This window comes from Engraulis encrasicolus, chromosome 10 (genome assembly GCF_034702125.1).
Source record: "Engraulis encrasicolus isolate BLACKSEA-1 chromosome 10, IST_EnEncr_1.0, whole genome shotgun sequence".
Taxonomy (NCBI): Eukaryota; Metazoa; Chordata; class Actinopteri; order Clupeiformes; family Engraulidae; genus Engraulis; species Engraulis encrasicolus.
In genome coordinates, this window is record NC_085866.1 from 50959861 (window position 1) to 50986707 (window position 26847).

Here is a 26847-nt window from a genome sequence, read left to right on the forward strand (position 1 = left end):
GTTTAAGATATTATTCAGGGGGCGTGGGAGAGCCCTATGGGGGCGTTGAGAAATATCCACCTGAGAAATTGGGGTGCATTTGTCTATTTTATTTTTTTTAATACTAAGGGAGGCGTTGGCAGATCTGATGGTATTAAAAAAAGATTGAGAACCACTGAACTAGACCTTTCACCTTCCACCAAAATTCTTCATCTGGGTTTAAATGTAGCTTACCACAGCAAGTAATATGATTGACCTTTATTAAAGAAAAGCTCAATATTTCATTTCATTTTGGCTTGAAAGTTAACAACTTGCAATGCCCAGATTATTCATGCAAAAGTCCATAAGAGATGTTAAAATAGCAACACAAACATGAAAGCAAAGACATGTCAAGGCTACACACTTGCTAAAAACCAAACCATCAAAACCACACAGGCCACAATCAAAACAGGGGAAAACCACACACGAAATGTTAAAGCAAAAGGATGGTCATCACAGTTTACCCTATTAAAGGTAGAAATGTATAATTAACTATAACAGACATACTTATTGTAGGTTAGAAAACACATTGTAATCCAACATCATTGACATACTGTAGGCGCAAGGGCGCAGCGGCACGGCACACGCGCGCGCGCGCGCACACACACACACACACACACACACACACACACACACACACACACACACACACACACACACACACACACACACGGCCAAGAGGGAAAAACAGCCCCCTCCCAAAAAAAAATGAATAACTGAGGCTTTCAATGTAGGGCTATGTATGTGTCCACTCAAAGACACATCTTCACATGGCATGGAACATGGAGGAGTCAAACGGCCAAGGATGTAAGAGAGCCTGAACTGCCAATCTTCTTGAACCTGTTGGCTGCTGCAATCGCAATGTAGTTTTTCTGTGGGAGAAGAGACACAGTCATCAGGAATTTAGTTTCAGAACACAAGCGTGATTTGAAGGGTGAACATTCCTCTAAGTGAATTTGCGATGAGTTTACAAAAATAGCTTGTATTTCTATATTTAACTCACAGCCCATCTTGTTTCGTTTGGGCATGACTTGGTGTACTTGATGTAACATTTAAGTGTCTTTTTGATCAAAATTGCTTGGAGAAAATAAAAGCATTTTACAAGTTTTTCATGGCAAGGATATAGGGTTTTACATATGAACTCTCCATTTATTGTTATTCAACAATATACAGTAGCCACAAGGAAACAGGTCGGCCGGGTGAAACTGAGAACATTTCAAATATATGTTTTTGGCTTTTTTTCCGTAATTTTCTATTTATTTGCAGAATCTATAAGTTGGGATCTTGAAGAAGATATTCAATACTTCAAAACCGTATTGGTTTGTCTGCAGGCATACTTTTTGCCTTTAAAAGGGCTAGTGTAATGTCATCGGAGACATTCTATTGTATTGGGAGAACTAAGAAAATCTTTGTCATTCTTTGTCATTGTCAATCTATGTCATTTCTATGGGCAAGAGAATGCTCTGTTTTCGACTTTATGAGGACATTATGAACACATTCAAAAGGCCACAAATTCATCAAATATCACCAGATTACCATGGCTAGGGTATCAGTGTAAAGATGAGGATCTGCACTATCCGAATCTTTGATTAACTGAATATGTCCACAGGCCTACCTGCGGCCTGTTTTCTTGTGGCTAGGCACGTACAGCAGCACAAATGTGCTGTACAGAATTGTACAATAGAACAAAAAATTGTTATTAAGGGTAAATTACAGTACATATAACAATGTGTATAACCTTCCACATTCTTCTGGCCATATACTTCTTCAGCAGCACTTGTGACTTCAGCACGATGTTGCAGCTTTTGGCCTTCTCTGAGATGTTGTTGAGCCAGGAATGCTTCAGACACTGCGCCGCACTATACCGACCACTGCACACAATGAATACAGGGTCATTGGCACTGGCATAGGCACACATTTTCCTTTGGTAAATGGATCAAAGACGTTTTTTGGGGGGGCTCAGATGGCGCAACAGCATCTAATGCCCATAAATGAATTAGTAATTGGTGGATGATATGCCGCAATCAATATGCCTCTTAGATAGTCCACTAAAAAAAAAAAAAAAAAAAAAAAAAATCCATACAATAGTGGCACTGACTGCACCACCCTGACGCATGAATTATGTATAACATGCTTTTGTCATGAGTTTACAATGCCACTTATTCCAAATTACTGTACCTAATTGTACCTGTCCAATTCAACGGGGTGATTGCCTGGTCGAATGATCTCCTGACTGAATTGGGCAGGTAAAACTAGGCAATTTGGAATTTATGTGGCATTGTAAACAAATCAATCTGTTCATACAACACTTATTTACTTATACAGTTACTATAAATTTGTTTTACATTAGGCCTACTTAATCTTAACAAAAGCTGTACATAAACGCAGTTCACAATTTTACATGGTAAAACCATCACCTTCTCTCTTTGATGAGTAGATTGGATATGAAGTCTCTTGCTTCATCTGAGACATGCTCAAAAGCGTCCTCATCAAAGTACCAGCTGACCATGACCACGTTGTTTAGGGTCTGCGTGTCGTCATCACCCAAGAACGGGGATAGGCCACTGAGCCTGCAGTTGAAATGTGTTTTTGCAAAGACAACAGGGATGGTATGGTTGAACTGAAAGCATTAATATAATTGTTGATAATGGGAATGTATACCTAATGACATTGGCACTACACTGTATCAGCACAGCTCTAAAAGCTATACAAGTAAAAAATAAAATACAGTTGTGATGAAAGCATAAATTATTCCAACTGGAAAATATAGTAAGGGACTCACAGCATGTAGGTGATAACTCCCAGTGTCCACATGTCTGTAGGAAAAGAGACAAAATCAAAGTTGACGATCTCTGGGGCCAGAAATTCTGGCGTCCCAAATGACACGCGGAGCTTTTCACGGGGCTTGTACCTGAAAAAGAATAACCAAGAAACACCACATCATACCACATTATACTCCAAACCAGAGGTGTTAATTAATTCCCGTCCGGAAAGTAAACACCCTGCCACAGTTTCCTTCCAACACAGGTGACTCCAATAAGTAGCTGCTCTACCGGTCTTGAGTGCTCAATGGGGCACCTAAGTCACGCCCTCTACTTCCTGGTCCATGAGGCAGAGGGAATCAAAAAATGATTACTGGGCTTGAAAATGAGTGATTTTTGGATTTGTGGCGCATAGGTGGAGGTCCAAGGTTTCGATTGGTGTAAAAAAAAAAAACACTCATTTTCAAGACCAGTAATTATTTTTTGACTCCCCCTGCCCCATGAACCAGGATGTAGAGGGCGTGACTTAGGTGCCCCATAATCAGGTGATTCAGAGCTGGTTGGTTGGATCAAATTTGTGGCAGGGTTTTTACTTTCTGAACCCGGCATTGATACCTGTGCTCCAAACCCATGCAATGAAGCTGCTGGCCACACGGCCTTGGCACATACCGTCTGGCCAGTCCAAAGTCAATGATCTTCACTTGGTGACTAGTCCGATTCACACACAGGATATTCTCTGGCTGAGGACCCCAAAAAAGAGTGACATGAGCTTACAACATGACTGCAGAACACTGAAAGAAAATATGTGTATGGGGATGGTCTGGCCAAAGGTGGCATGTTTACCTTGAGGTCAAGGTGGAGCACATACATCTGGTGCATGTACTGAATACCCTCACAGATCTGTCTCACAAACACCATGGCATCCACCTCTGTCAGTGGCGAACTCTCATCCACAATCCTCTCAAACAACTCCCCACCTTCCACACTGAGGGATGAACATGATAGGAACAGAAGTGCAGTGCCACACGACAAGATCAGAAAGGAAGAACGGCAAATAAGCAGTTCTACTGTAGAACAAATGATGTGACAAAAGACAACGCTCAAAGGTGGAGATAGAATATTTACTACTCACTATTCCAGTATGAGCATAACTTGGTTTTTGAGTTCAAACGCTGCATACAACTGTAGGACGTTAGCATGACTCAGCTGGTTCATAACCTGTATCTCATTCCCAGCCATTTCCTGAGAGGGAAAAACAATGCACAGGATTCAGTGATCCTATTTAAAATGAGATCCTGTTTCACATCACTTTAATCAGAACAGATGCCCCATGCTGTCAGCCATACATACGGTGAAATATTGGTCAAATTTGTGATGTATGCACATTATTTTTGGGGTCTTTGGTGTGGCTTTACCTTTTCTTTGATTGTTCGTGTGACGATGATCTTGGCTGCCAACCTCAAGCCAGTGGAGTTTTCTGTACATCTGTGCACTTTGCCAAATCGTCCACTGCAAAATATCAAAATATGGGGTTTTTTACATGTTCGTTTCACCACATTGTGCCATAGTGACATATTCAGAGAGTAAAAAATCTGTTATGTGGTTTTAGCTCAGACGTGATTTCAGCAAATGGATGATGATACCGCTCTGATTTACAAAGGCTTTCACCATTTTAGTCTCTGAAGCCAGGTGGGTATGCTCCTTGAAAAGTTGATTTGTTAATGTGTTAATTCGAACAATCAATTCAACAGAAAATTCAGTTCATAATGTTGAATCTGTTTTGTCTTAAGTTGGAACACTTTTTAATTTGATTTGATTGCAGTATTCATTTTTGCACTATTTCTATACAGACCACATTTCTGTATGGAGTGCATAGTCAAGCTCTCTAGTGAAAGATTATTCACACATTCAAGCAGGTTTTCAAGACCATAGACTCAGACAAAGAGTCTGTAGACAACGAAGGCATCAGACTCACCCGCCCAGAACCTCTTTGGTGTGGACTGTAAAGTAATCATGTGGAGGGGTGGTCTTCAGAGCAACGAAGCGATGGGAGAAGGGGGCCGGCTGAGGTGGAATATCATCTGAATAGCAAAGAGGGACAATGTGTAATTTAGTCGGTTTATGACATTGCCCTGTTCACTCTAATGTGGGGAAGTCTTACTTAACACCCCTGTCAACGTTATAATTGTCTATCACAATTCCAGACTGTAAGATTAAAGGGACACTGTGCAGGAAATGGTCAAAAAAGGTACTGCAACTATGCTGTACATTGAAACTGGGCTGCCTATTGCCAAATTTGATCTTTACATAAAAGTTTACTAAGTAATAAACACAAATTTCCTAGTATGGTCCAAGTACAGTCATTTTTGCAGCTAAAAATGGCCATTTTTGGAAATTCAAAATGGCGGACCATGGAAAAGATCCCCCTTTTCATGTAATTTCTCCAGTCATAATGAATACTTATAATTTGATGGTGGTGGTAAGTATTCATGAAAAAGGTAACATTAGTGAATGGGCAGCATGAATTCTGGAAATAAACAACTAAAAGTCTCACACAGTGTCCCTTTAAACAAACTTGCCCAAACTTACCTATGACTTTCAGTACAGTTTTGGGGGGTGCACGAGACGTTGCGGCGGTGGTCTTTTCTTCCGTAGCTGGGCTCACTCTGATCTGTATGCCGCTGGCAGAGGCTTGGCCAACAGCAGGAGAGAAGGCAGTGCCCACGGCTGTGGCAGGAGGGCTGCCCTTTGGCATCCATGGCACCTTATTGGCCAAAGTGTCCACTTTTGGCCGCAAACTCTGCAATCTACAATCAGACCAATCAGGTCGGACATTTAAAACCAGTAAATTATTTTGGCAAGATGATGGTGGGATGTAAGAAGACTACATCAAAAGAGTCTTGTCAACACAAACACTATGACACAACCAAAATTAAAGGAATGTCTTGAGATAGATGTATCATTTTAATCTAATGTCTCCCATATAACTTGTAATAAGAATTAGCACTTGCTCCCACATAAATGTCTTACTTTCTCACCTCTGCAATGCTTCAGGACAGCTTTGGACATGCCTCATAGATGTGTGATCTGTGGTCGGTGGTGGGACAGCTACTTCTGTTGGCTTGGGGGGTGCAAGACTTGATGGTGGCACTGTTACATTTTTTAGTCAGTGTAAAAAAGACGGTAAAATAAATATAATTTACCAGACATCTGATGAAACAGGTTAAAATACTCACAATACATCATAATAATACAATGTTGTACAGGAACAACAATAAAGGCATATTTGGGGTTGTGATATACTGTAGACAGTAAAGAAAATATGTTCCGATTGAAACTGAGGTTCTGTGATTTTTAACCCATTTCAGCCTGTTGCTGCCGCTGTTTGAATGAATGAATGAATAAATTAATGAATGATTCACCTTTGGCACCTTCGGCGACATACTGTATACGCTGCATTCGGGCTCTTGAGATTTGAGGGGTTTTTTTAATTAAAAATGTGGTTCTGTTAGAGCTGAATGGACACATTCGAATGCAAGATGAGGGTCTTAGCTTTTAAATGCAACTTATTTCATATTTATGTGTGCTTTGGAGGCTGAGATATTTAGGTTTTAATAGGCAGAGGGCATATCTTCCCAAAAATGGCTTCAGCAATATGGATTTTTTTTGCAGGTGCCTTAGGCTAAAATGGGTTAAAGTGCAACAAAATGAAAATGCTATGTTGGTGCAAGAAAAGAAAACATAGAATAAAATATTATCACCTTTAAAAAATGCAAAAACATGTATCTTCTGTTTGAGGTAAGCAAAGTATATGCAAATTGTTCATGTATGGTCATTTACCTGATACTTTTGGGGAGGGTTTTTGGAATGGTTTGTCACAAATTGTGGGTTGGATGGGGTTTATGGTAAACTGAACTGACAACTTGACGTTGTCTTTAACTGAAGTGGCAGCAGCTTTCTCAGGGCATGGGGCTTTCTCTGCCTTCACTGGCGGGGGGAAGACTTTAGCAGCAGGCTCTGGTGCTGATGACAACTGTCTGTTATGATGAACACACAAAATACAATGCTTTTGTGGATGATATGACAAGTGTCAGAATGCTACCGACAAATTTATAGAAGTGAGAATTCAAGGTGCTGTCAAACAAATTTTGTTTAAAAAAAAAAGATTCCAAAAAATATAGTGCAGTATTAATTGGATTTCTGGATGGATATTGTGTTTCCAATTGATCTGTGCAATTGTCAAAAAGTTGTTTTTCAGATTAACATGAATAATATTTCACATGCAAAGGCCATAAAAAGATTACTTTTTTAAACAGCTGAAGATGCATGCCAATGTTATCTGACTTTTTGAGATAAGGCATCCGAGTCTTCAACAGCTCTTTATATTCTAATGCAGATAGTTCAATTCATCCATTGCTCACATTTAAATTCCCAAGGGAGATTGAAGTGAAGTACAAATGCTTGGCAATCCATGGTTAAAAAATATTTCTCGAATAACTTTGTTTACCTGGCTGGAGACGTGTGCTGATTGGAATCAGCTGATTTGGTCAACGGCTGCAGAACATTTAGTGAGGTTTCCCCTGTAACTTCATGAAGCCAAATTAATTAGCAACCTCTAGTCCTGAAAGCACAGTGAAGTGCAACTGACCTCTGTCCCAGATCGGTCTTGGCTGCTACAGTAGTCTGCTTCCCAGCCCCCACAGGCGGCTCCTGCTGCTGCGGGGAAGCCCTGATGGTGTCTGGTGGAGGCTTTGATTCTACACTGTTGCAGACACAAGGGTACATCAGAGTTGGGCTATTTAAAGGTGCACTGTGTAAGATTTTTGTTTATTTCCAGAATTCATGCTACCCATTCACTAATGTTACCTTTTGCATGAATACTTTTCACCACCATCAAATTCTAATTATTCATTATGACTGGGAAAATTGCACTTTACATACATGAAAAGGGGGATCTTCTCCATGGTCTGAATTTCCAGAAATGGACATTTTTAGCTGCAAAAATGACTGTACATAGGCCATACTAGAACATATTAGTTTATTACTTAGTAAACTTTCATGTAAAGATCAAATTTGGAAATAGGCAACCCAGTTTCAATGAGCAGCAGAGTTGCAGTACCTTTTTTGACAATTTCCTGCACAGTGCACCTTTAATGTAAATATACATGGGTATTTGTGCATGGGACTGTGCTGAACTTTGTGTTTGTGACTGTGACAAACATATGGAAAAAAAATATATTTTGCTTAACAATACATTTCTGATACAGTATTGTCAAATTCAGCCAATAATTTTGCCACAAAGTGTACCTGATATCTGGCTGTTATCACCTAAAATAAATCAAAAGCATGTATGGTGGTATCATGATCTAAATCAGTGTTGCCGGGGCACCCTGGGTTGCTGCAGGCCCCCCTCAGGGGTGCCACGGAAACGTGGCTGATGTAATTTAATACATATTTGTCTATATTAATTAAGTATTGCTTAGTCAGTGGAGTCTTTCATCTGTCATTTATGCACAATGAAGTAAATTTAGGTCGCCCCAGTAAGCTGCAACTTCGAACATAGGTTGTGTGACGTCTCCAAATGTGTTACTTTACTAAGCTTTTGTGGTATCCGATGTGATGCCATGTTACAGCTTGTTGCTTTGGGGTGCTTTGAAATTTTTCAGTAATTGAAAAGGTGCCTCGCCTAAAAAAAGGTTGAGAAACACTGATCTAAATAACTCAATAGGCATCTGTAAACTATCATTCATGCCATTTGGCATTACAGTAGACACCTTTACCTGCCAGGAGGAGCTGTAGTGCTCTGCGGTTTGGCTCCAGCTTTGTCAACAGCTAGTGAAGAGCTTGCCACCGCACTCTCCACTTTGGTTACCGCCACCACTGCTCTTCCATCCGATTCCACTACTGCTTTCTTTAACACTGTGACACTGGGATGCACTACTGTGGGAATGGCAGGCTCCACTTTCTTCTCAGACACAACTTTGACAAGACTTAGGTCTGGAGGCTGCTGTCCTCGGTCCTGTTTGGCATTGGGCATGAGAGGAGGCGCCACTTTCTTCTCAGACACTACTTTGACAAGACTTAGGTCAGGAGGCTGCTGTCCTCTGTCCTCTTTGGCATTGGGCACGAGAGGAGGTGGCACTTTCTTCTCAGACACAACTTTAGACACAACACTTTGGTCAGATGGGTGATGTCCCCTGTCCTGTTCTGCAATGGACACTGCAGCCATTTTTGGTTCCTTTTGATCCGTTCTGTCTGCAGATAACAACAAGTAGGTGTTGCTTTAAAATGAAGGATGTCGCTTGGGTATGGAGGTTAGGACAGCTCCAAAGACCAAACATGAATGGAGAACACTAATAATAATGTGTGAGGTATGTGATAGTGGCACCACTGCATAGACTATGTATTACCAGTAACTTTGCTCAGTGTTAATAATAAAGGTTAGCCTGGCAAGCCAGACCCGTACAGCAAAAAGCTGTACAAGGGTCTGGGCGAGCTCGGAGAGAGTGTGGGCGGGATAAACGGTTGTCTATCAAAATGCCTTGGCACTCAATGCCACGCAATAGGATGGTGGAACAACCAATCCCCACACAGTTCTGTGTAACGTCACAGCTATAGATGTGTCTAGATTTCTAGGCTAAATAAAGGTACAGTACCTGTGCTGTTGCAGTCAGCATCACTCAGTGCTCCACTGAGGACAGCTGCTTCATGTCTTTTGGCAGCAAGCTGCACATACACTTCATCCTGGAAAAGGTAATACCTCAGTTACATTTCAGAACAACATAGAAGCCAACTACGTAGTATTTTACATACTTCTTGAAATATTGAGTGACATTTTGGCCACCCTACTTCTATTGTAACATTTCTAGATGGTATATTGAAATATTGTGTATAATATGGTGACCCTTGGATCTCTGTTGTGTTGCACTGTGATCCACACATAAACAACCTTACATGTGACGGATGAGATGACTTTTATTTTGTTTGTACATATAATGTAGTTTTGTCTTTTATAGATCTGACCTGTGCTGTGAACACTAGTCCACAGACAACAGAGGTAAAATATTGGTCTAAATCTGGTTGTTATTGCACGTTTATTAATGTCCACTCTCCATGTTAAATAAACCATATTACTATTATTACAAGATACAACCATGTTTTTGTCTTACCGGCAGCATCCTCATTGGCAGTGACTTTCTCCGTTGTTGTATCCTCACAGGTAGGGGTAGTTTCTCATCAACCGTCTCCAAACCTCTCTCCTCCAGTCCTTCAGTTAGATATGAGTTGAAAATTACTTGTTAAGCAACAATTCTGGGGATGCAGTGATGCCACACCATGAATGAGTTACTGGCCAATGGGAATCCCTGTTTGAGTCAGGCTTGGGTAATTTTCAAGCCCTACCCCATCTCTGTCTCCCTCTCTCTTCCTATCATAATCAAATCTCAATTGTCACATCCACAATAAATGCTCTAAAGATTGTAGAAAAAACTTTCAGGGGGTGTGCTGTGGTGCAGCATGCCAAGGCACCCAACGTATAAGGCTTGTGTGACAATGGGGTCAAAGTCCACCCTTTGTCATTTCCCACCCCTGCCATGTCAACATGATCTCCAAAAATTCTGTGCTCCTGGACACGGATGCTAAGGACACGAAATCCGTGTCCAGGAGCACGGATTTTGCCAAAATTCCGTGCTCCAGGACACGGAATTGTTTTCCGTGCTCCCGGACACGGTAGGCTATTGTTTTCCGTGATGGACACACAGAAGTGCTCTCTCTTTAGTCCCACAGCTCTATGTTTCCACAGTCTTGTGTTTTCTCAGGATTTTTCTAATTTCAAATATTTTTTCTCTAAAAAAAAAATCATTTCTTACTGACAGGTTAGGGTTAGGGATTGTTTTGGTCTGGGCACAGCTAGTATTCTTTCATTCATTATATGAATTTGATAGCCTATCAACCAACTGGAAAAGGTATTTCTCAAAAACGTCTTTAATGACAGGTATGGGTTAGGGAATGTTTTGGTCAGGGCACAACTTAAATTGCTATAGCATTATTTTGCTTAGGATGAGCATTTGGTTTGTATTTTAGTTAACACAGTGCTGTGTGAATATAGAAAGCACTTCCGTGTGCCCATCACGGAAAACAATTCCGTGTCCAGGAGCACGGAATTTTGGCAAAATCCGTGCTCCTGGACACGGATTTCGTGTCCTTAACATCCGTGTCGAGGAGCAGGGAATTTTTGGAGATCAGGCTGGCCATGTCTAGCCTGTCCTCAACAAAGGCACAAAAAGGCTATGAAAACATACAAAGAAAAAAAAACTTTGCAGCTATTCCAAAAAACCTTCATTCCAGCACGGTCAAATGTCACTGTCTACAAGGGAAGATAGTGGAGAAATTAATCTCATTAACTTCCATAGATCATGTAGGCCTATTGGCTACTGACACAGACTAAGCTTAATCAATCGCATGGATAGTGTTATGGATTCAAGATATTTTTTTCCTGCTTTGCAAAAGGTCTAAAAGTTGAGATATTCACAACCACATGTCAAGGGAAATTTAACTGTTCTTTACATCCATGTCCACAACTCCCATCTCAATTATGCAGACCAAACAATTTATCACAAAAACACAGATAAAATCAAACAGTTTATATAGTATACTCACCCAAGAGATGTGTATAGGAAATGAAATCCAATTTAATTTCACAAAAAACAAGGGAAAACAATTCTGATCAACTTTAAATAGATTCCCATCCTGGCTGTTCTCACCTCGCTTGAGGCTCTCCAGGGTGCGCTGGATGTCCAGAACATTCTTCTGGAGGGCGTCGAGGACTCTGGCTTGAGTGGAGAGCATACTGGCCATGGCCTCTTGCTGTTTAGCGTGTTTACTGCATGTCCTGCACATAACACAGTCTCTACTACCTGGCTGAAGAAACATCTCGCCAGGTGGACCCTCCTTGTTCTCTATCCTACTCGTTAAGTTTCCTGGCAGTGTTGGCTGGCTGGTGGAGGTACAGTGACCCGAAACCACGACTCCTGCGTTCCCAGTCTGCCAAGCAGTTCCAGACTGCTTTGTATCCATCACATCTGTTAAGGCCTCTTGTATGAAAGGTTCAGCTTCTATTTATGAACTTAGACCTAAGTAATACAATGGTAGTTTGACATTATAACCGCATTCACTTGCCTTGTAAATAAGTGCTAAGTACTCCACCACACACATTGAAAAAACTGTTAAAATGTTTGTACTGAATCTTAAATTTTAGGAATAGAAGATCCCTACCAGAGAGTGGTGGGGGGATTGAAGTTAACTGTTGACCTCCTCATAACGACGGTCGAGGCACAAGTGCATGTGGCCATGCAGGGAATGGAGTTGATGTGTGGCCCTGTCCAGGGTTAGCAGGCACAGACACCGCTTAGATTCCACCTTTATCTGCCAGTGCTATGGCCAGCGCACTCGAAATAGGCAACTCTGGTTGGGGAGGGTGGGGGGTTGCACAGGGTCTGGAGGCTTGAATAGTAACTGATAACAGAACTATTTCAAGCAGGCTGTGAAAGCGTGAAACAGGATGTATATCTTTTCCCAATGCAAAAGCAAAATATGCTCTCTATAAAGGCTTTAGAAGAACTCCATATTGTTTTGGTAAAGAATAATCAAGGCTTGTGATGCAAAAGGGTGCCATTGAAAAGCAGAGGTGGAAGAAGTACTGAAGTTGTGTACTTAAGTAAAAGTAGAAGTACCCTGCGAAAAAATTACTCAAGTGAAAGTAAAAGTTGTTTACCAAAAACGTACTTAAGTAAAAGTCCTAAGTACTAACTTTTAAATGTACTTTTCAGTACAAAAGTACAAGTAGGCCTACACGCGCACTGGCTGTCTTTCTCCATGTCTACCTACTTGATACAATAGGAAAAATTGTCTGCAACGGTTTTCGGTTCCATTTGAACATGACTATGGAGTCCTGTTAATGTTTTTAAAAGTATATTTTCTATCTGGGTGTCAATTTGGAAGAGGGGCTTGGTCCCACCTCCCTGCCCGCAGCTGAGGCTACTGAAATATCCACGAAACACAACAGGAAAACCTAGGATAAATGTAACTAGTAACAAAGTCTTCTCCTAGAAATGTAAGGAGTAGAAAGTACAAGTAATTGTCAAAAAATGTACTTGAGTAAAAGTAAAAGTCTGCATTTTTATTTTTACTCAAGTAAGTACAAATTCCAGAAAAAACTACTTAAGTACAGTAACGAAGTAAAAATACTTAGTTACGTTCCACCTCTGTTGAAAAGTCCTTTTAAGATGCCTTGCTTGAAGGTAGTGGAGACTTCCAATAACCCATCAAAAAACGAACAAACAAAAACCCCTCAAGATTTCAAAAAATACATTTTTTAAAAACCTTTTAACTATGTAGACAGTCGCCCAATTTACATCCTCCAAATTAATCTGTACTGGATTACCACAGATTGCACACATTGGTAAAGTCTCAATATTCTCATGTACAGGTCATAAAATTAGAATATCGTGAAGAAGTTGATTTATTTCTATAATCAATCATGTTAAACTTTCATAGATTATAGATTCATGGCCCACATTTCAAACTATTCCAATCATCTGTGTATTTATTGTTACATATTTTTGTGCTTCCAGCTCCAAAAAAACAGGAATTAGGCATCTCACAAAATCAGTTGAAATTCTGTACTTTCTAGATAGCATGTCAATGTTTAATATTTGGTTAGAAATGTCTTACTTAATCACTGCCATGATGCATTTAACATTGAAGTGTATGGCAGGGCATTGCATGGGAGCTATGGAAGCCCAGATATCCTTGATGCTTTGCTGTCAGATGTTCTGTTTGAAGATCTGGTGACCACACTTCCCGCTTGATGATACCCCATAGATAACCATAGCACGTTTTGGTGTTTTTGATGTTCTAATTCACCAGAAATAACATCCCATTCATTTTCAATGGGGTTCTGGTGAGTTAGAATATCAAAAATGCCAAAGCACCAAAACGTGGGATGGTAATCTATGGGGTATTATCAAGCGGGAAGTGTGGGTCACAATGGGTGCATCTCAATATGTGACCTTGCCTCCTTCACTTGTGCTTGTCTCCTCGTCCCGCCTCCTGGCCCCCCCTTCGTGGAGAAAACGATAAAGTTTCCCAGCTGTCAGCCTCGCCACAACAACTTTGGAGGGACTGTTTTTCATTCACCATCCCAATTGCAAATGAGAAAAAGACTTTACAATTGAGCTTTTGCAAGATATTGAAATATAATGCTGTTGTCAGTGATGTCATCATGACGGGAAGCAAGTGGAGGAGGCAAGGTCACATATTGGGATGCACCCCAGATCTACAAACAAAAATGGCTGACAGCAAATCATAAAGGATATCTGGGCTTCCATAAACTCCCATGCAATGCCCTAGCCTGGGCGAAAGCCACTGTTTGACTCTGTCGAACAGCCAAAATCTTTGGATGGAGTACATAGGACGGCGTCGCCAGGCTAGCGATGCCCTGCCATTGACTTCAATATTAAACGCATCATGGCAGTGATTAAGTAAAAGACATTTCTAACCAAATACTAAATATTGACATGTTATTTAGAAAGTACAGAATTTCAACTGATTTGATGTGACTCGAATTTCTCTTTTTTTCTGAAGAAAATGGTGATTTCAGAAACTATTCTAATTTTGTGAGATAAGCACAATTCCTGTTTTTTGGAGTTGGAAGCATAAAATAAGAATAAACAAAAATTGCAATAGTTAAAAATGTGGACCATGAATCCAGTCTAACATTGATGGAATAATGGAAAGAAATTAACTTTTTCATGGGATTATTTTCTGGCCTGCACTTGTATAACACTCTCTTTGTAACCACTCCAGGACAATCAACCCTTTTCCATTACCAGTTCTTAAGATACGGATCCTGGAACTAATTCACATTGTTGTGTGACCCATTGATTAAGTTCAACTTGTTTTTGTTGTCCACATTTGGATTTGAGACGCAACAATGATGTGTATGGCAAAAAAGTTCAGAATGTTGACTTTTATTCACTGGTATCTAAATCTGAATATGTTGAATAGTTTTGGATTGATGACCATTTGTTTTACACAACATTTTTTGATGAGCAAAAGCATTGAACATGTGACTGGTGTCTCTTGTTGAATTTAAGGATGGCTGTTCAAAGTTTAAATACCAATGCATGACTTTTCACATTTGTGACTGGGATTTACATGACAAAAGACTACATCTCCAGCATCTCAAACATCAGAAAGTCACAACACTAAAAACCTCCACAGTGCAGGGGAGAACGTATTGCAATATACTTTCCGAGAGCAGAGATACAGAGGCATTACCATGCATGCAAAACAGTCATCAGTAGGAAGAATCTGAAGGCCAGATAGAAATGTGCAGGCATGATCAACAAAAGCTCTGAAACACAATTTTGTAGACTTATGACACCTTGATTAATCTGTTCCAAGACCAAGAAAGGTATACGTATGGGAAAAAGAAAAGTTCTTATGGTATGAAGCAGACAAACTCATGAAGAATGGTAAAGGTAATATCATGGTCTGGGCATATATAACGGCTTCTGGAACAGGATCCTTCATTTTATAGATGAAAACTGACCAAAGCAATATGATTTGATCCCATTGCCTTGAACTTTTGCTCTACAGTTTTACATCGAAAGGATAACATTGCAAACTTGTTTATTTCTAGAGGAAAGTCACACAGGGCTGGTCTCTGAACAGACGTTTATTGTTGAATAAAATTAAGAGGCTACCCACACTGCTTCACTGGAAAATGACAGCTTTCAAATGAAAAGCAGTCATTAGTCATAGTCAGTAAAATTCACAAAAAGCTTAAGAGTTAAAAAGGCAGAGAAAATATATACAAAGTGTTCAAAAATTAGTTAAGACAAAATAAAAATGTAAAAAAAAGTGGCAGTCAGAGTTCACATCCGGAATCGGTCTGAAAAATTCGGGGATTGAGGAAGTGTGAGTGGCATTTCAGACTTCTTCACCTCCACTGGCCTGTAGTGCCTCACTGGCTGGGCCTTGTGAACCTGAGGGGCAAAATAAACAGCAGATTAACACCTGGGAATGCAGATGTAGTGCGTGCGTACGTTTTTGAGTTGAACATCGGGATTTATGATCAGTTTCAGTGGACGTGTTCATGACTGCTCATTACTGCACAGCGCGTATCTCGCCATTTCAATACAATTTTCCAACCCTAATGCATTTTCATTTGGCATTGCACAGAAATGCGCATCGACAAACCCAGCCAGAGTCAGAACTCTGGGTGAGTTCCAATACGAGACCTTGCTTCCTCCACTTGTGCCCTCGTACCAGGAAGTAATATGTCATGATGACATCACTGACAACAGCATTATAGTTCAATACCTTGCAAAAGCTCAATTGTAAAGTCTTTTTCTCATTTGCAATTGGGATGGTGAATGGAAAACAGTCTCCCAAGTTGTTGTGGCTAAGCTGACAGCTGGGAAACTTTGTTTTCTCCACGGAGGAGGGCCACAAGCGCAAGTGGAGTAAGCAAGGTCCCATATTGGAACACACCCTCTGACTGCTGTGAGGAGCAGCCGTTAACGAACATACCCTTTGTAAGCGCAGCAGATAACTGAGGCTAGCGTACGTACCAGATCCTTGCGTAGACGTGCCATTTCCTCCCGCTGCTGCTCCTCCTGTTCCTGCAACATCTGCTGCTCCTGCAGAGCCCTGAGCGCCTCCCGCTCGCTCTTCTCCCGCTCATATTCCTGACGCTCTTTGGCTCGACGCTCCGTCGTCAGCTGGAAGCCCTCAGAAGCTATAGAATCACCGGTATGATCTTGAGAAAGTGCCAGTAGTTCCAGGCAATGTGAAAATATTGGAAGAGAGCCCCAAAAGAAGCACAAGGTGGGTGTGGGAAGGTTGGAAGGTGAAAGAGGGGAGCAAGGGACAGTGCACAGCAGGTGTTAGCAGAACACGGACACCATAGCAGCCTTAGCAACACTGAAGACGACATCTCACAAAAACACCATCACATGTAGGGCTGCAAATGACTAGCGCCATACTTGTTATCCATAGTGTATGCATTTGACCAGGATGTGAGTTAGGAAAACTGACCGGATAAGATGGTCATGTTTACATTCTGGACAAAAAAAACTTCATAGACTATGAATACAGTTTCACAAATCATCTTTTGAAGAGATTCATATTGGTGACTAGTACTGGGTCGATGACCAAAAACGTTATGCATTTGACTGCAAACTTGTCTATGCTTACTGGGAGTGAAGTCTTTGTCTAATGATTGAGAATTTATACAGTCAGCGACGTTCTGAAAACCTAGTCAAAAACTTGAGGGCAATCAGAAAACTGTTTGTGTGAACAGTTTACACATCAGAAAAATGATAGGTCGTTTTACCCAGCCCAGCTTTTGGCCAAGATGTAAAAATGTGACAATTTAACTTTGGAGCATGGCGATTCTAGTCAGCCCTAGGCACATGAATGGTGAAGCTGTGGGTGGGGTGACTAAAAAGGAGCATCAGCAGCTACCAAGTAGCACTTACCAAGTATACTTCTGTTCTCCTTTTTGACAACGAATGGCTCCTTGTGTGTAACAGTGTTTGGCCGTGCCTTAAAATTGACAGCTTCTGCCTGTTGCTTCTGCTCCTCCTTCAACTGAAAAAAGTAAAAAAAATAAAAAGCAGGAAGAGAAACAGTTCATTATTCATTCAATTTATTTTAGGGCTGCAACAAACTATTATTTTAACAGTCGACTAATTGATAGATCTAGTCACGATTAGTCACGAAAAAAAAAAAAAAAAGAATTGCTCCAACCTCCGACAAACCTTCCCGGCCTCTTAAGCAGGGAAGTGAAAAAAAAAAAATCTTATAGCTCACACTGATCTTTAAATCAGGATAGTAGCTTATTTACTCCAAGATACAACGTCCAATTCATACGTGCTGGGCATTTTAGGCTTCAATAAACAGGGTTCCCACTCCTTTTTCATGAACAAATTCAAGCACTTATCAAGCACCTTCAAGCACCAAATCTTCAGTTTTCCAGCACCTTTGAATAGGTCGCGGGAAGGGGGTGTGGATGTGATGAAATTTTGCATTTTTAAGATGTAATTTCCTGAATTCTAATCAATTTTATGGTGTCGAATGGCAAATCCCATCTGACATCTCACTCCCTCAGATTTTTGATGTACCTGAACAATTAATTTCTATTTGGGTTTACTGAGTTTGACTTGACACAAACTTGCACTTCAAACATTCAAGCATTTTCACAACCTTGAAAACACTTAATTGAAATCCAAGCATTTTCAAGGAATTCAAGCTCCAGTGGGAGCACTGAATAAAGTAATACAATCATTAATAATGTAAGTAAAGCATTGAACCAAATTAAACTATTAGTCAACAATGAAAATTCTTGTCGACAAACGTTAAGTCGATTAGTCACGATTAGTCGAATAATCGTTGCAGCCCTAATTCATTTTAACAACCTATCCCTGTCTAGGTTTGACCCATCCTTTGCCTATAATGAAATTGCTCACAACGCCATTTATAGTCTTGCAATGTACAGTATATTTTGTGAAAGCTGCTTGACACCTTAACTTCCTTCTGGATAAATAAACTCTACACTCGACTCATTATCATTTTAGATGGGACTTTGAGGATAGAAAAGCAGTGAAGGAGAAACGCAGATAAAACCAAGATAAATCACCAATGCAACAAAGTGGGATCAAGTCCAGTCTTCGAAATGGGTGTGACTTTCCATTGAACTCATTTTCCTAGTCTCCTAAAAGGGCATGGCTGCCTTAGGACTGCAGCCTGCTTAGACCCTTAAGTCACATAGATTGCGGAAAGAAACTCCTTAGGAACAGTCCCTGCTTACCATTCTCTCCCAACGCTGATTCTTCTGAGCGCCTCTCTCGTCAATCTGTAGCCTGAAAGGTTCGGGTCTGGTGAGGTGAACTGGCTTCTTTTCAGGGAGGCTGACCTCACTGAAGTCTGGAAGAGGCTTGGCCTTGAACTCAGGCACCTGAATGGGTAAAAATGGAGGTCACAGTTCATTAAGACAACAGAAGCAATAAGACCAATGCACCAAGATGTCTTCCCTAATCACGTAAATCTCAGGCAATCGCAAGTAAAGCTTTCCACGTTGTTAACACTTGACTAGTGTAGACACCCCAGACTATTCCAGCCAATAAATTCAAAAAAATATTAAAGGCCAACTTCCGATAAAACTAAGTTTTACTCACTCCTTTCGAAGATCGGACGGTCACCCCAAGTTAAACTCACTTGCAAGGCTCTCATAGCGGTGCGTCAACTCTCCTGGCTGTGTTTCCCGGTGTTTCCCAATTTACATAAATAATGCAGAGAAACGAGCGAATCACGAAAGCCTTTCTGTGTTTCGTCACGTCGAAAGAAGGCGTTGCCCACAAAGGTTTATATCGACCCATTTATCTAAAAACATGTCGAGTAATTTTTTTCTGCTTGTTTTCAAAACAAGCAACGTCTGGTGGCCCGAAACATAGCTTAGCTTAGCTATCAGCTGGTTGCTACTCTCAGGTACACACACAGCACAAAGCCTCATACATAAAGCCTGCTCACTCCGGTTGCTCCGTGCCTGCAGCTCGCCTAGGGGTCGCTGTCGAAAGAGCACAGCCCTGAATGGAGCCTGCACGCCTCCGTTGGCGCCCCTATAGAGCTCGAAAGTCCCGCCCCTTAGTTCCGCGTTTCACGGGACCTCAGTTGACCATCTAACAACATGGTAGCGAGTAAATATCTTCTGATCTCAGTCATGATATGCGCTGGGCTCCAAATATGCTGTTTAAGAGGATAGATAAAGATTATTCAAGCAGAAGTATCAATGTTTTGTTCCGAGGCCGTCGGCATGAAAAATGTGAAGAAACACAGTTTTCTAAAAAGTTTAGGGGTTCATACGAAAAATTAGGCAAAAATATCAGAAACAACATATATGGAGCTCGTGGCACAACTCGAAGGGGATCGAAATGCCATTTTAATACCGCCATTGGATTACATGCTACGATTTTCGACTAAAAACGCCGTTGAGGTCCCATGAAATCGGAGGAAGTGACGTCACTTTCTAGCTCTATAGTGCAGTACCACCCAGGGAAGTGGCGACTCTGTTTCCCATTACATTCTCTCCAAGGACTGGAGGACTGAGCCAATCAGAGACGCGTTTCTTTGAGAGCAGGAGGAGTGAGCCAATCAGAGACGCATTTCCACGAGAAACACGGAACACTCTCTCGTTTCTCCACAAGCCACCTTGCCAGCTTGCAAAAACGTCTTGAAACAAAGCAACCAGAACGTTTTTTAAAACAGGACTAACGCGTAACACATTCAATAACAATTGGGAACACGGCAATATTAATTAAATGACGTTGAGAGGCCATCTTTAAATACTAGTATATTATGTTAAAAAGGTGCACTGTGTAATATTTTCAGCAGTTAATTTCCAGAATTCATGATGGCCATTCACAAATGTTACCTTTTCATAAATACTTACCACCAAACATTATTTTTTTTTATTTGACAGGACAGTGTGAGATGGAGACAGGAAGCGAGTAGGACAGAGACTGGGGAGGATTGGGAACTGACCCTGGCCGGACTCGAACCGGGTTCCCCGTGTGCATGCAAGTCCAAATGTGGGGGGCTTAGCGCGCTGCACCACAGCACCCCCGAAGATCTAATATTTTCAAACTTACCTCTTCCTTCTTAAGTTCTTCCATTCTTCTGTCCTTCATTGCCTTCCTTTCACGCTCGCGCTCCTCAAAAGAGAAGGGGCACAGCTCCACAGCAGTTTTCGCTGGAAGTTTGGGCTGGAAAGGGATGAAGTGGGGAACAGGTGCAGCCTTGATGGGAGCTGGCTTGACCTAGAATGGAAGGAAACCCATTTAAGCAACCAAAATGCAAGGGAGAAAAAGAGAACATCTTGAGCTGTAAGTTTTGGTTTAACTAGGGTTCCCACCTCTTCAACTTTGGGCTCCACACGGACACGGTGTTTGAGGGCGAAAGCTGGTGACTCTGGCACAGTTGGGGCTTGCACCTGCTTCTGTGGCACTCCCTGAAAGAAGCATATAGATTTGACAACACTGGCCACGCAAGGAGATCATTGTTTGCTATACAGCCTAATAAATCTGCAGTGTCCATCAGTGGAGATTTTGATTAATTTGCTTTAACAAAACATAATTGGTTGTGGCTTTTTTAATTCCATGATTCTCATTTCATTTCAATTCGTATGAAGTCTGATTTCACAGCATTAAGAAGTGCTCACCACGTGAGGCTCGTCCTTTAAACCAATTACTGCTGCTGGGTAGTGAATCATGCAACTGCTGGACTTCGAACACACCAGTGAAAGCTTCACCTCACTTGCCACAATACCAAATCACACCACCTGGATTTTAGGAGCAATCTGCTATAGCTCCGATAACTGACCCTGAAGTTGCTGAAGGGAAATAAAACCAAGTGGACAGAGGCAGTAGGTGGTAGGCAACAGCCAGGCCATACAGACAGGGCTCTAAATGAACACCTGCCAGCCAGCCATATGCTGGTGAAAATTCAGTTTGGCAGGTAGAAAAGAAAACTTACTAGCCACGTTGGCCCATTAGTAAATGTGTGTTTACAGTAAGATATCAACTACAATTTTGGCTTGTGATGAAAAAAAGTTAATTGAGAGCCATGGATACATACCACCACCTCCTCGAGGATCCTGGTGGGCAGAGGTCTGGAATGGAAGGTGAAGGCCTCCTCCTCCTCTGTCTTCTTAGTCATCTGTCTCTCATGCAGACGCTTGTCAATCTCCAGATGGAAGCCCTCGGGCTGGGTGGCCTCCTTCACCGTTGGCTTCTTGGGCACCATGGCCGCTTCCAGTATCTTACGGTTCAGCTTGAGAGCTTTGAACTTGACCCTAAAATAATAATTCCACAAAAATAATTTTCCATTGCATGCAAAAACTTCAGAGTCAGACTAACTCTACTTAGAAAAATCGTCAAAACTTTGTTGCTGATGTTTAAAGACTTGCCAAAGATTTCCAAAGCCACAGAACTAACTCGATTTTAATACATTAACAATAATAAAGATTATGATGTCAATTGTGCCGTGTGGTGTACATACTGTTGAATCTTCTCCAGCTCTTCTGCCTCGAGCTCAGCAGAGCTCTTCACCAGTGCGGGACGATTCCTCTGGCGAGTCATCAGCTGAGGAGTCATCGGGTTTGTAACCTTTGGTCGGGTGGTCTTCATTGGTGACGGGCCTAGGTCGCAAGAGGGACATGGGGGAAAATGTTTCAATGACCCTGCATTTCAACAGCAGCCTGAGGTACAGCAGAAAACCCTTGATTTCAGTTAAATGACCAACCTTTCTCTTGACTTTGGCGACTACGCAGGTGGTAACGGGTTGGTGTCCGCTTTTGGTATTGCTCGATCTGCTGGGCCATAGGCATGTAGGCGGCGGCAGAGTCGGAATGCTTTCGTTTGACACCGACAGAGAGATTAAACGGCTTAGGAACAGTGGTGCCTTTGGGTGCTGCCTTCAGCTGTAATATGAAGGAAGAACATATTACTGGGTAATCATGACCGTCTTCACGGCAATAGATAAACAAATGTTTGATAATCTGACTAAAAAGTAACAAATGTTTGATAATCTGACTAAAAAAGTATTTACAGGTGAAGATGGGTGCTTGCGGAGTTGGGCGGTAAAGTCACACACTGCATAGGTAGTGTCTGCAGCTGAGGTGGATCCCTTGACCCGTGCGTCAGAGAGGAAGTTGAATTCCTTTGGTACGGTCGTTGACAGCACTTGTTTCTTTGGGGGCTGACCTGTTTTAAGGGGGAGAAGGGGGGAAAAAGGCTTAACCCTGTGCACAGTGACAAAAACATGCATGTGTAGCCCTGTTGTACCAGTATGTCTGAATTACCATTTCATAGTAAATGTTTTCTTGCTAAACAGTTGGGTTTAAAACAGTCAAGAGGACATAATTTGGAACTTCGGATAATGAATAATCTTTTTGCTTACTCAAACCTCCCATTAAAACACAACCATGGTATAGTTTGCTAAGAAGATCACTTAAGTTAACATTGCCACATCAGTGACTTCACCTTCTGCAAAACAAAAAAAAAGCATCTTGGCAGACAGACAGATAAAAAATAAAGAGAAAAACCCTGCAGCCAGGCAAACTTTAAAGCAGACAGATCTGTTGTCTGGTGCAATGTGGTGAATATGATGGGTTAAAGAAGAAAGAAAAATCTGCTCACTGTTGCTGCTCACCGATTTATTGAACACAACATTTCGGTCGAGTGTTCAATAAATCGGCAAGCAGCAACAGTGTGCGGATTTTTCCTTCTTTTACGCACGTTTGTTTGATCCAGCACCTGTTTTTCTGGATGTACGCGCATCACCTACACTACTTTTGAATATGATTGGTTACTCACTGCCGGCCAGGGCTGCCTTGTAGCTGGCTTCATTCCTGCGTCGCTGCTGCGCCACCTCCCGCTGGAGAGCTTCAATGCGCTGCAGCTCCTGCTGCTCAGTACTCTTCAACCTGCCAACGGAAAAACACTCACGTTTAACACTTTTCTACAAAGACCACAGACGTTCTCTGCAAGTCATCATGTACGTTTAGCCAGGGGCCCAACCAAGTTGAAGTGACATTGTTCAAATTTTCACTAGTCAAACGAGTCTGGCAAAGTCTGCCATACCCAATAGTGCATTTCAAAACTTCCCAGGGACGTTTCGGGGGAACGCAAGGATATCCAACAGCCCAATGGTACACATTTATGGTAATGACACTACAGTAGTTCTGGTACATGCCTGTTGGTATTCAAGTCAAAAGAAGGAGTGGTCTGAGTCACTATATCTTCGATGGTATACAGAGGCATTTGAAAGATGCAGGTTAAACCAGCCCTCTGAGAATTCGGTTTACAATGCAGAGTAACATAGCCTGGATTAGCCTGGCTATCGCGATTCTCTCTCATTCCAAAGACGGTGACTGATATATGAAAATGAAGGAGAAAAAAAAGAAAAGCCATGATATTGCACTGTCGATGCCATCTCAGATGAGCCCCATATTCTGGGCAGTCATGGGTAAGTGGGTAGGATGTCAGACTTGTATCCCAAAGGTTGCCCGTTTGACTCCTGACCCGCCAGGTTGGTGGATGGAGTAATTAACCAGTGCTCTCCCCAATCCTCCTTCATGACTGAGGTGCCCTGAGCCTGGTACCGTCCTGCCGCACTGCTCCCTTGGGGCGGCATTGGGGGATGCACCCTTGCATGGGTGAGGCATAAATGTTATTTCATTGTGTGCTGTGAACACTTGCGTGCTGTGTCACAATGACAATGGGAGATGGAGTTTCCCAGTTGGGCTTCCATTAAACAATCACCAAAATGTGATCCTTACTGATTGGTTGAAGTGACAGGAGCTTCAGAAGGCTGGGTCTTCTTAGGTGCAGGCTTTGGAGTGAGCCTCTGGCTTTTCCTCACAGCTCGATTCAGTGTCTGGGAACTCCTGTGAAAAACAACAATGAAAAGATATACCTCAACATTTCACACATGTACACTAAGTTAACACGTTTAAAATATAATACTTCTTTGTGCTTCAAAATAGGTGCCATCACCCACCACTGGAGAGGAGAGAAAAAAAATTGTGCGTGTGACCACATTGAATATGACAGAATGTCCACCCTGGTGAACCCCTTTGAAACCAATCCTAGAGAGGATTCGTGTATAGACAATGTAGGACCCACTAGCCCTTATGGCCTTTTTTACCTCATCTGATGCCAAGTTCGTTTGGGAGTCACTATAATTCTGCAAACACCATCATAATCAAATCAAACGACTTCAATCAAAAAGGTTCATCCAAATGAGGGGAAAATAAATAAATAAAAATAAAATCAAAAGGCACCGACCTCCTCTGTTTCCTCACAGCAAGAGTTGTAGCCCTGGTCTCTGGTGCCGGCCGCTCAGACATTCTGTTGAGAAACAACTCATTAACTCCAGGCAGCCAATATAAATTAAGTCTACCCACCCACGCAACATCTAAAAAAAACCCAAACAAAAACAGAAAACAGACCAAAACCCAAACAAACTACAATACTCCAACACACTGACCATTTTGCATAAACTTGATTCACAATGGTTTGGTCAAACATTCTGAATAAAGTAAAGCCAAATAGTCAGTGTGCTTCTCCAAACAGACCTGCCAGCTGCCCCCCCAAAAAAGTTCCACCCAAGCCAGTTAGGCAAAGTTAAAATGTGTCATTAAACACACCTCTGTTTCTTCTCCGGTGGGGTAGCAGCCTTTACCTCAGGTACAGGCCGCTTGGATACCCTGTTGAAATACAGCGCAAGTTTAAGGCATGTGCCTCCATGTGCATGAATCAGATCAAGCGATTTAAAAGGCAGACAAAGTTTACACTAAAAAGCAATGCTTTGCATTCACTCCGTACCTGCGTGGTTGAGCCTTTGGTCGAGGGGCGGCAGGCTGCTTGCCGTTGCCCCATGACAACACAATATTTGAGGGGGCATTTTTCTCAGCTGCTGCCTCTGCAACAAATAAGCAACACATTACTTTGACAGTAAATAAACACACATGTAAACTTCCTGATGATCTGACTGCAAACTGCAATTTCCAGTTCACTTACCAGTCTGCACACAGCAGAAACTGGTCATGACTGTTGACACACTAGCACCTCCGGGGGTTTCAAAGGCCATTACACGATAGAAGAGGCTTTACCAAAATCTGTAAAGCCTGACAGCTGACCAAAACCTTCTAAGTATCGATTTGAATGCCAAGCCAAAGTACTCCGCCATTTAGTGTTTACAAAGCAATGCACACATACTCCTGCACAATAAAGTGGTGAATTTGAGGACATACCCTCATTTTTGTCTCCTTGTTGGACAGGAGATTGTTCACAGTCACCCAGGGCTGCTGTCCGGTCAGCTCTGGGGGTGACTAGCTGTTGGTTGTTAGACGTGTCTGATAAAAATAGAGAGTACACAAAACCCCCGATAAGAACAACAATACTGTTATTGCATGTAATCAACACACAAAACTTGTTTCAATGTAAACCGCACCAAACCACTGGTCGGCGTCATCATCTTCTTGCAAGGATCTGAAGTCGACGACATGGCTAGGAGCATCGAAGTCGTAGGTGTCCGCAGAGCCTTCAGGCTGTACCTCCATTTCGAAATCAGTGGTTCGTCCTAGAACTAGATGGCGACCCTCTTAAATCCCACTATAAAATACCTACAAGTCAAGAGACGTACAGTATTAAGCATTCATGCTCTTACTATCAGACTGTAACTTTGGCGTGCATTCTTCTATTACTATTAACTGTACATGCCCCTGCGTGTATTTTAGTGGAGAGAAAACATAAACACCACACTTCACTTACCGACAGTAGCTCAACTCGTAACCAACATTTAAACAAAGTGATTTAAGATACGGTAGTCAACTGAGCCACCACTGACGTTGGGCTAGCCACGTTAAAACAAAGGGTACCCATCCTTGACCCTTATCACAAAAAAGTGGAGTCCAATAGAGTTTAATTTAACTGTATTCAAGCTCATATATAAGTTCCAACGTATTTTTTAATGCATACATTTAAGGTAATAGAAGAGCAGAACACCTGGTTAAAGTTTCAATCCCAATTTAGCAATTCGTGGAAGTTGCTAACTACACTGTGCTGATAGCCAATTCGGCGATACTGTTTGTCTAACAATGCTTTTGTAGCAATGTTAGCTTTACCAACTGCCTCAAATATGCCTTCTTTGTACTTAGCTCTCCATATCTGCTCACAACACCAGCGGAATTAGAATTTATGAATATAAAGAATACTTACGGGTGTTTCTCGTCTCACAAGGTCCGCACCCACAACAAGGCGCTGCAGCAGCGAATACCTAAAAATTTGAATTCTGGAAAATACAAACTGCGGCGCCGTTACATTGACGTTTAAATTCTTCAAATCGACCAATGGCGTCACCATTTGAGAAATCCGTCATCTTCCATTGGACAGCCCCATTTTACGTCATGACGCAAAGACACGTTATCCGTGTTTTTTTT

The 26847-nt window shown here is 41.8% G+C and overlaps 3 protein-coding genes across 5 annotated transcripts in view; all 3 read right to left on the minus strand.

Annotated features, from left to right (window-relative positions):
* Positions 1-26847, minus strand: part of snrpg (small nuclear ribonucleoprotein polypeptide G) — a 35943-nt gene that overhangs the window by 8687 nt on the left and 409 nt on the right. The window lies entirely within an intron of this gene.
* mylk2 (myosin light chain kinase 2) lies at positions 223-11724 on the minus strand. The gene is made up of 18 exons (XM_063209489.1): positions 11543-11724; positions 9950-10047; positions 9437-9524; positions 8561-9035; positions 7412-7542; positions 7288-7360; positions 6621-6817; positions 5819-5930; positions 5370-5587; positions 4756-4861; positions 4196-4289; positions 3913-4022; positions 3624-3765; positions 3450-3520; positions 2801-2929; positions 2436-2588; positions 1757-1889; positions 223-890 (listed from the first exon to the last, which is right to left on the minus strand). The coding sequence occupies exons 1-18, from the start codon at positions 11709-11711 to the stop codon at positions 810-812; spliced, it is 2580 nt and encodes an 859-aa protein (XP_063065559.1). The 5' UTR covers positions 11712-11724; the 3' UTR covers positions 223-809.
* Positions 15504-26735, minus strand: tpx2 (TPX2 microtubule nucleation factor). 3 transcript variants are annotated; one of them, XM_063209248.1, is made up of 19 exons: positions 26627-26735; positions 25860-26031; positions 25660-25761; positions 25232-25328; positions 25054-25113; positions 24692-24754; positions 24552-24590; positions 24184-24291; positions 23219-23328; positions 22452-22606; positions 22146-22323; positions 21903-22041; positions 21480-21696; positions 20758-20853; positions 20495-20662; positions 18658-18804; positions 17327-17438; positions 16418-16584; positions 15504-15829 (listed from the first exon to the last, which is right to left on the minus strand). In XM_063209248.1, exons 2-19 carry the CDS (start codon positions 25966-25968, stop codon positions 15719-15721), a joined length of 2178 nt encoding a protein of 725 aa, XP_063065318.1. In that variant the 5' UTR covers positions 25969-26031; positions 26627-26735; the 3' UTR covers positions 15504-15718. The 3 variants fall into 3 exon arrangements, with proteins under 3 accessions (XP_063065318.1, XP_063065317.1, XP_063065319.1); XM_063209247.1 differs by having other exon boundaries at positions 16418-16605; positions 26627-26734; XM_063209249.1 differs by lacking the exon at positions 24552-24590 and having other exon boundaries at positions 16418-16605; positions 26627-26734.

Excerpts from the sequence above, each read along its gene's own strand:
- mylk2 (XM_063209489.1), bottom strand. The coding sequence starts at position 11,711 with ATGTTTCTTCAGCCAGGTAGTAGAGACTGTGTTATGTGCAGGACATGC. Across the intron at positions 5,588-5,818 it reads TGTCCTGAAGCATTGCAGAG|ATTGCAGAGTTTGCGGCCAA; the intron begins GTGAGAAAGTAA and ends GTCTGATTGTAG. Across the intron at positions 4,023-4,195 it reads CACGAACAATCAAAGAAAAG|GAAATGGCTGGGAATGAGAT; the intron begins GTAAAGCCACAC and ends TTTCCCTCTCAG.
- tpx2 (XM_063209247.1), bottom strand. The coding sequence starts at position 25,968 with ATGGAGGTACAGCCTGAAGGCTCTGCGGACACCTACGACTTCGATGCT. Across the intron at positions 21,697-21,902 it reads GAGCTGGAGAAGATTCAACA|GGTCAAGTTCAAAGCTCTCA; the intron begins GTATGTACACCA and ends TTATTATTTTAG. Across the intron at positions 18,805-20,494 it reads AAGAACTTAAGAAGGAAGAG|GTGCCTGAGTTCAAGGCCAA; the intron begins GTAAGTTTGAAA and ends TTACCCATTCAG.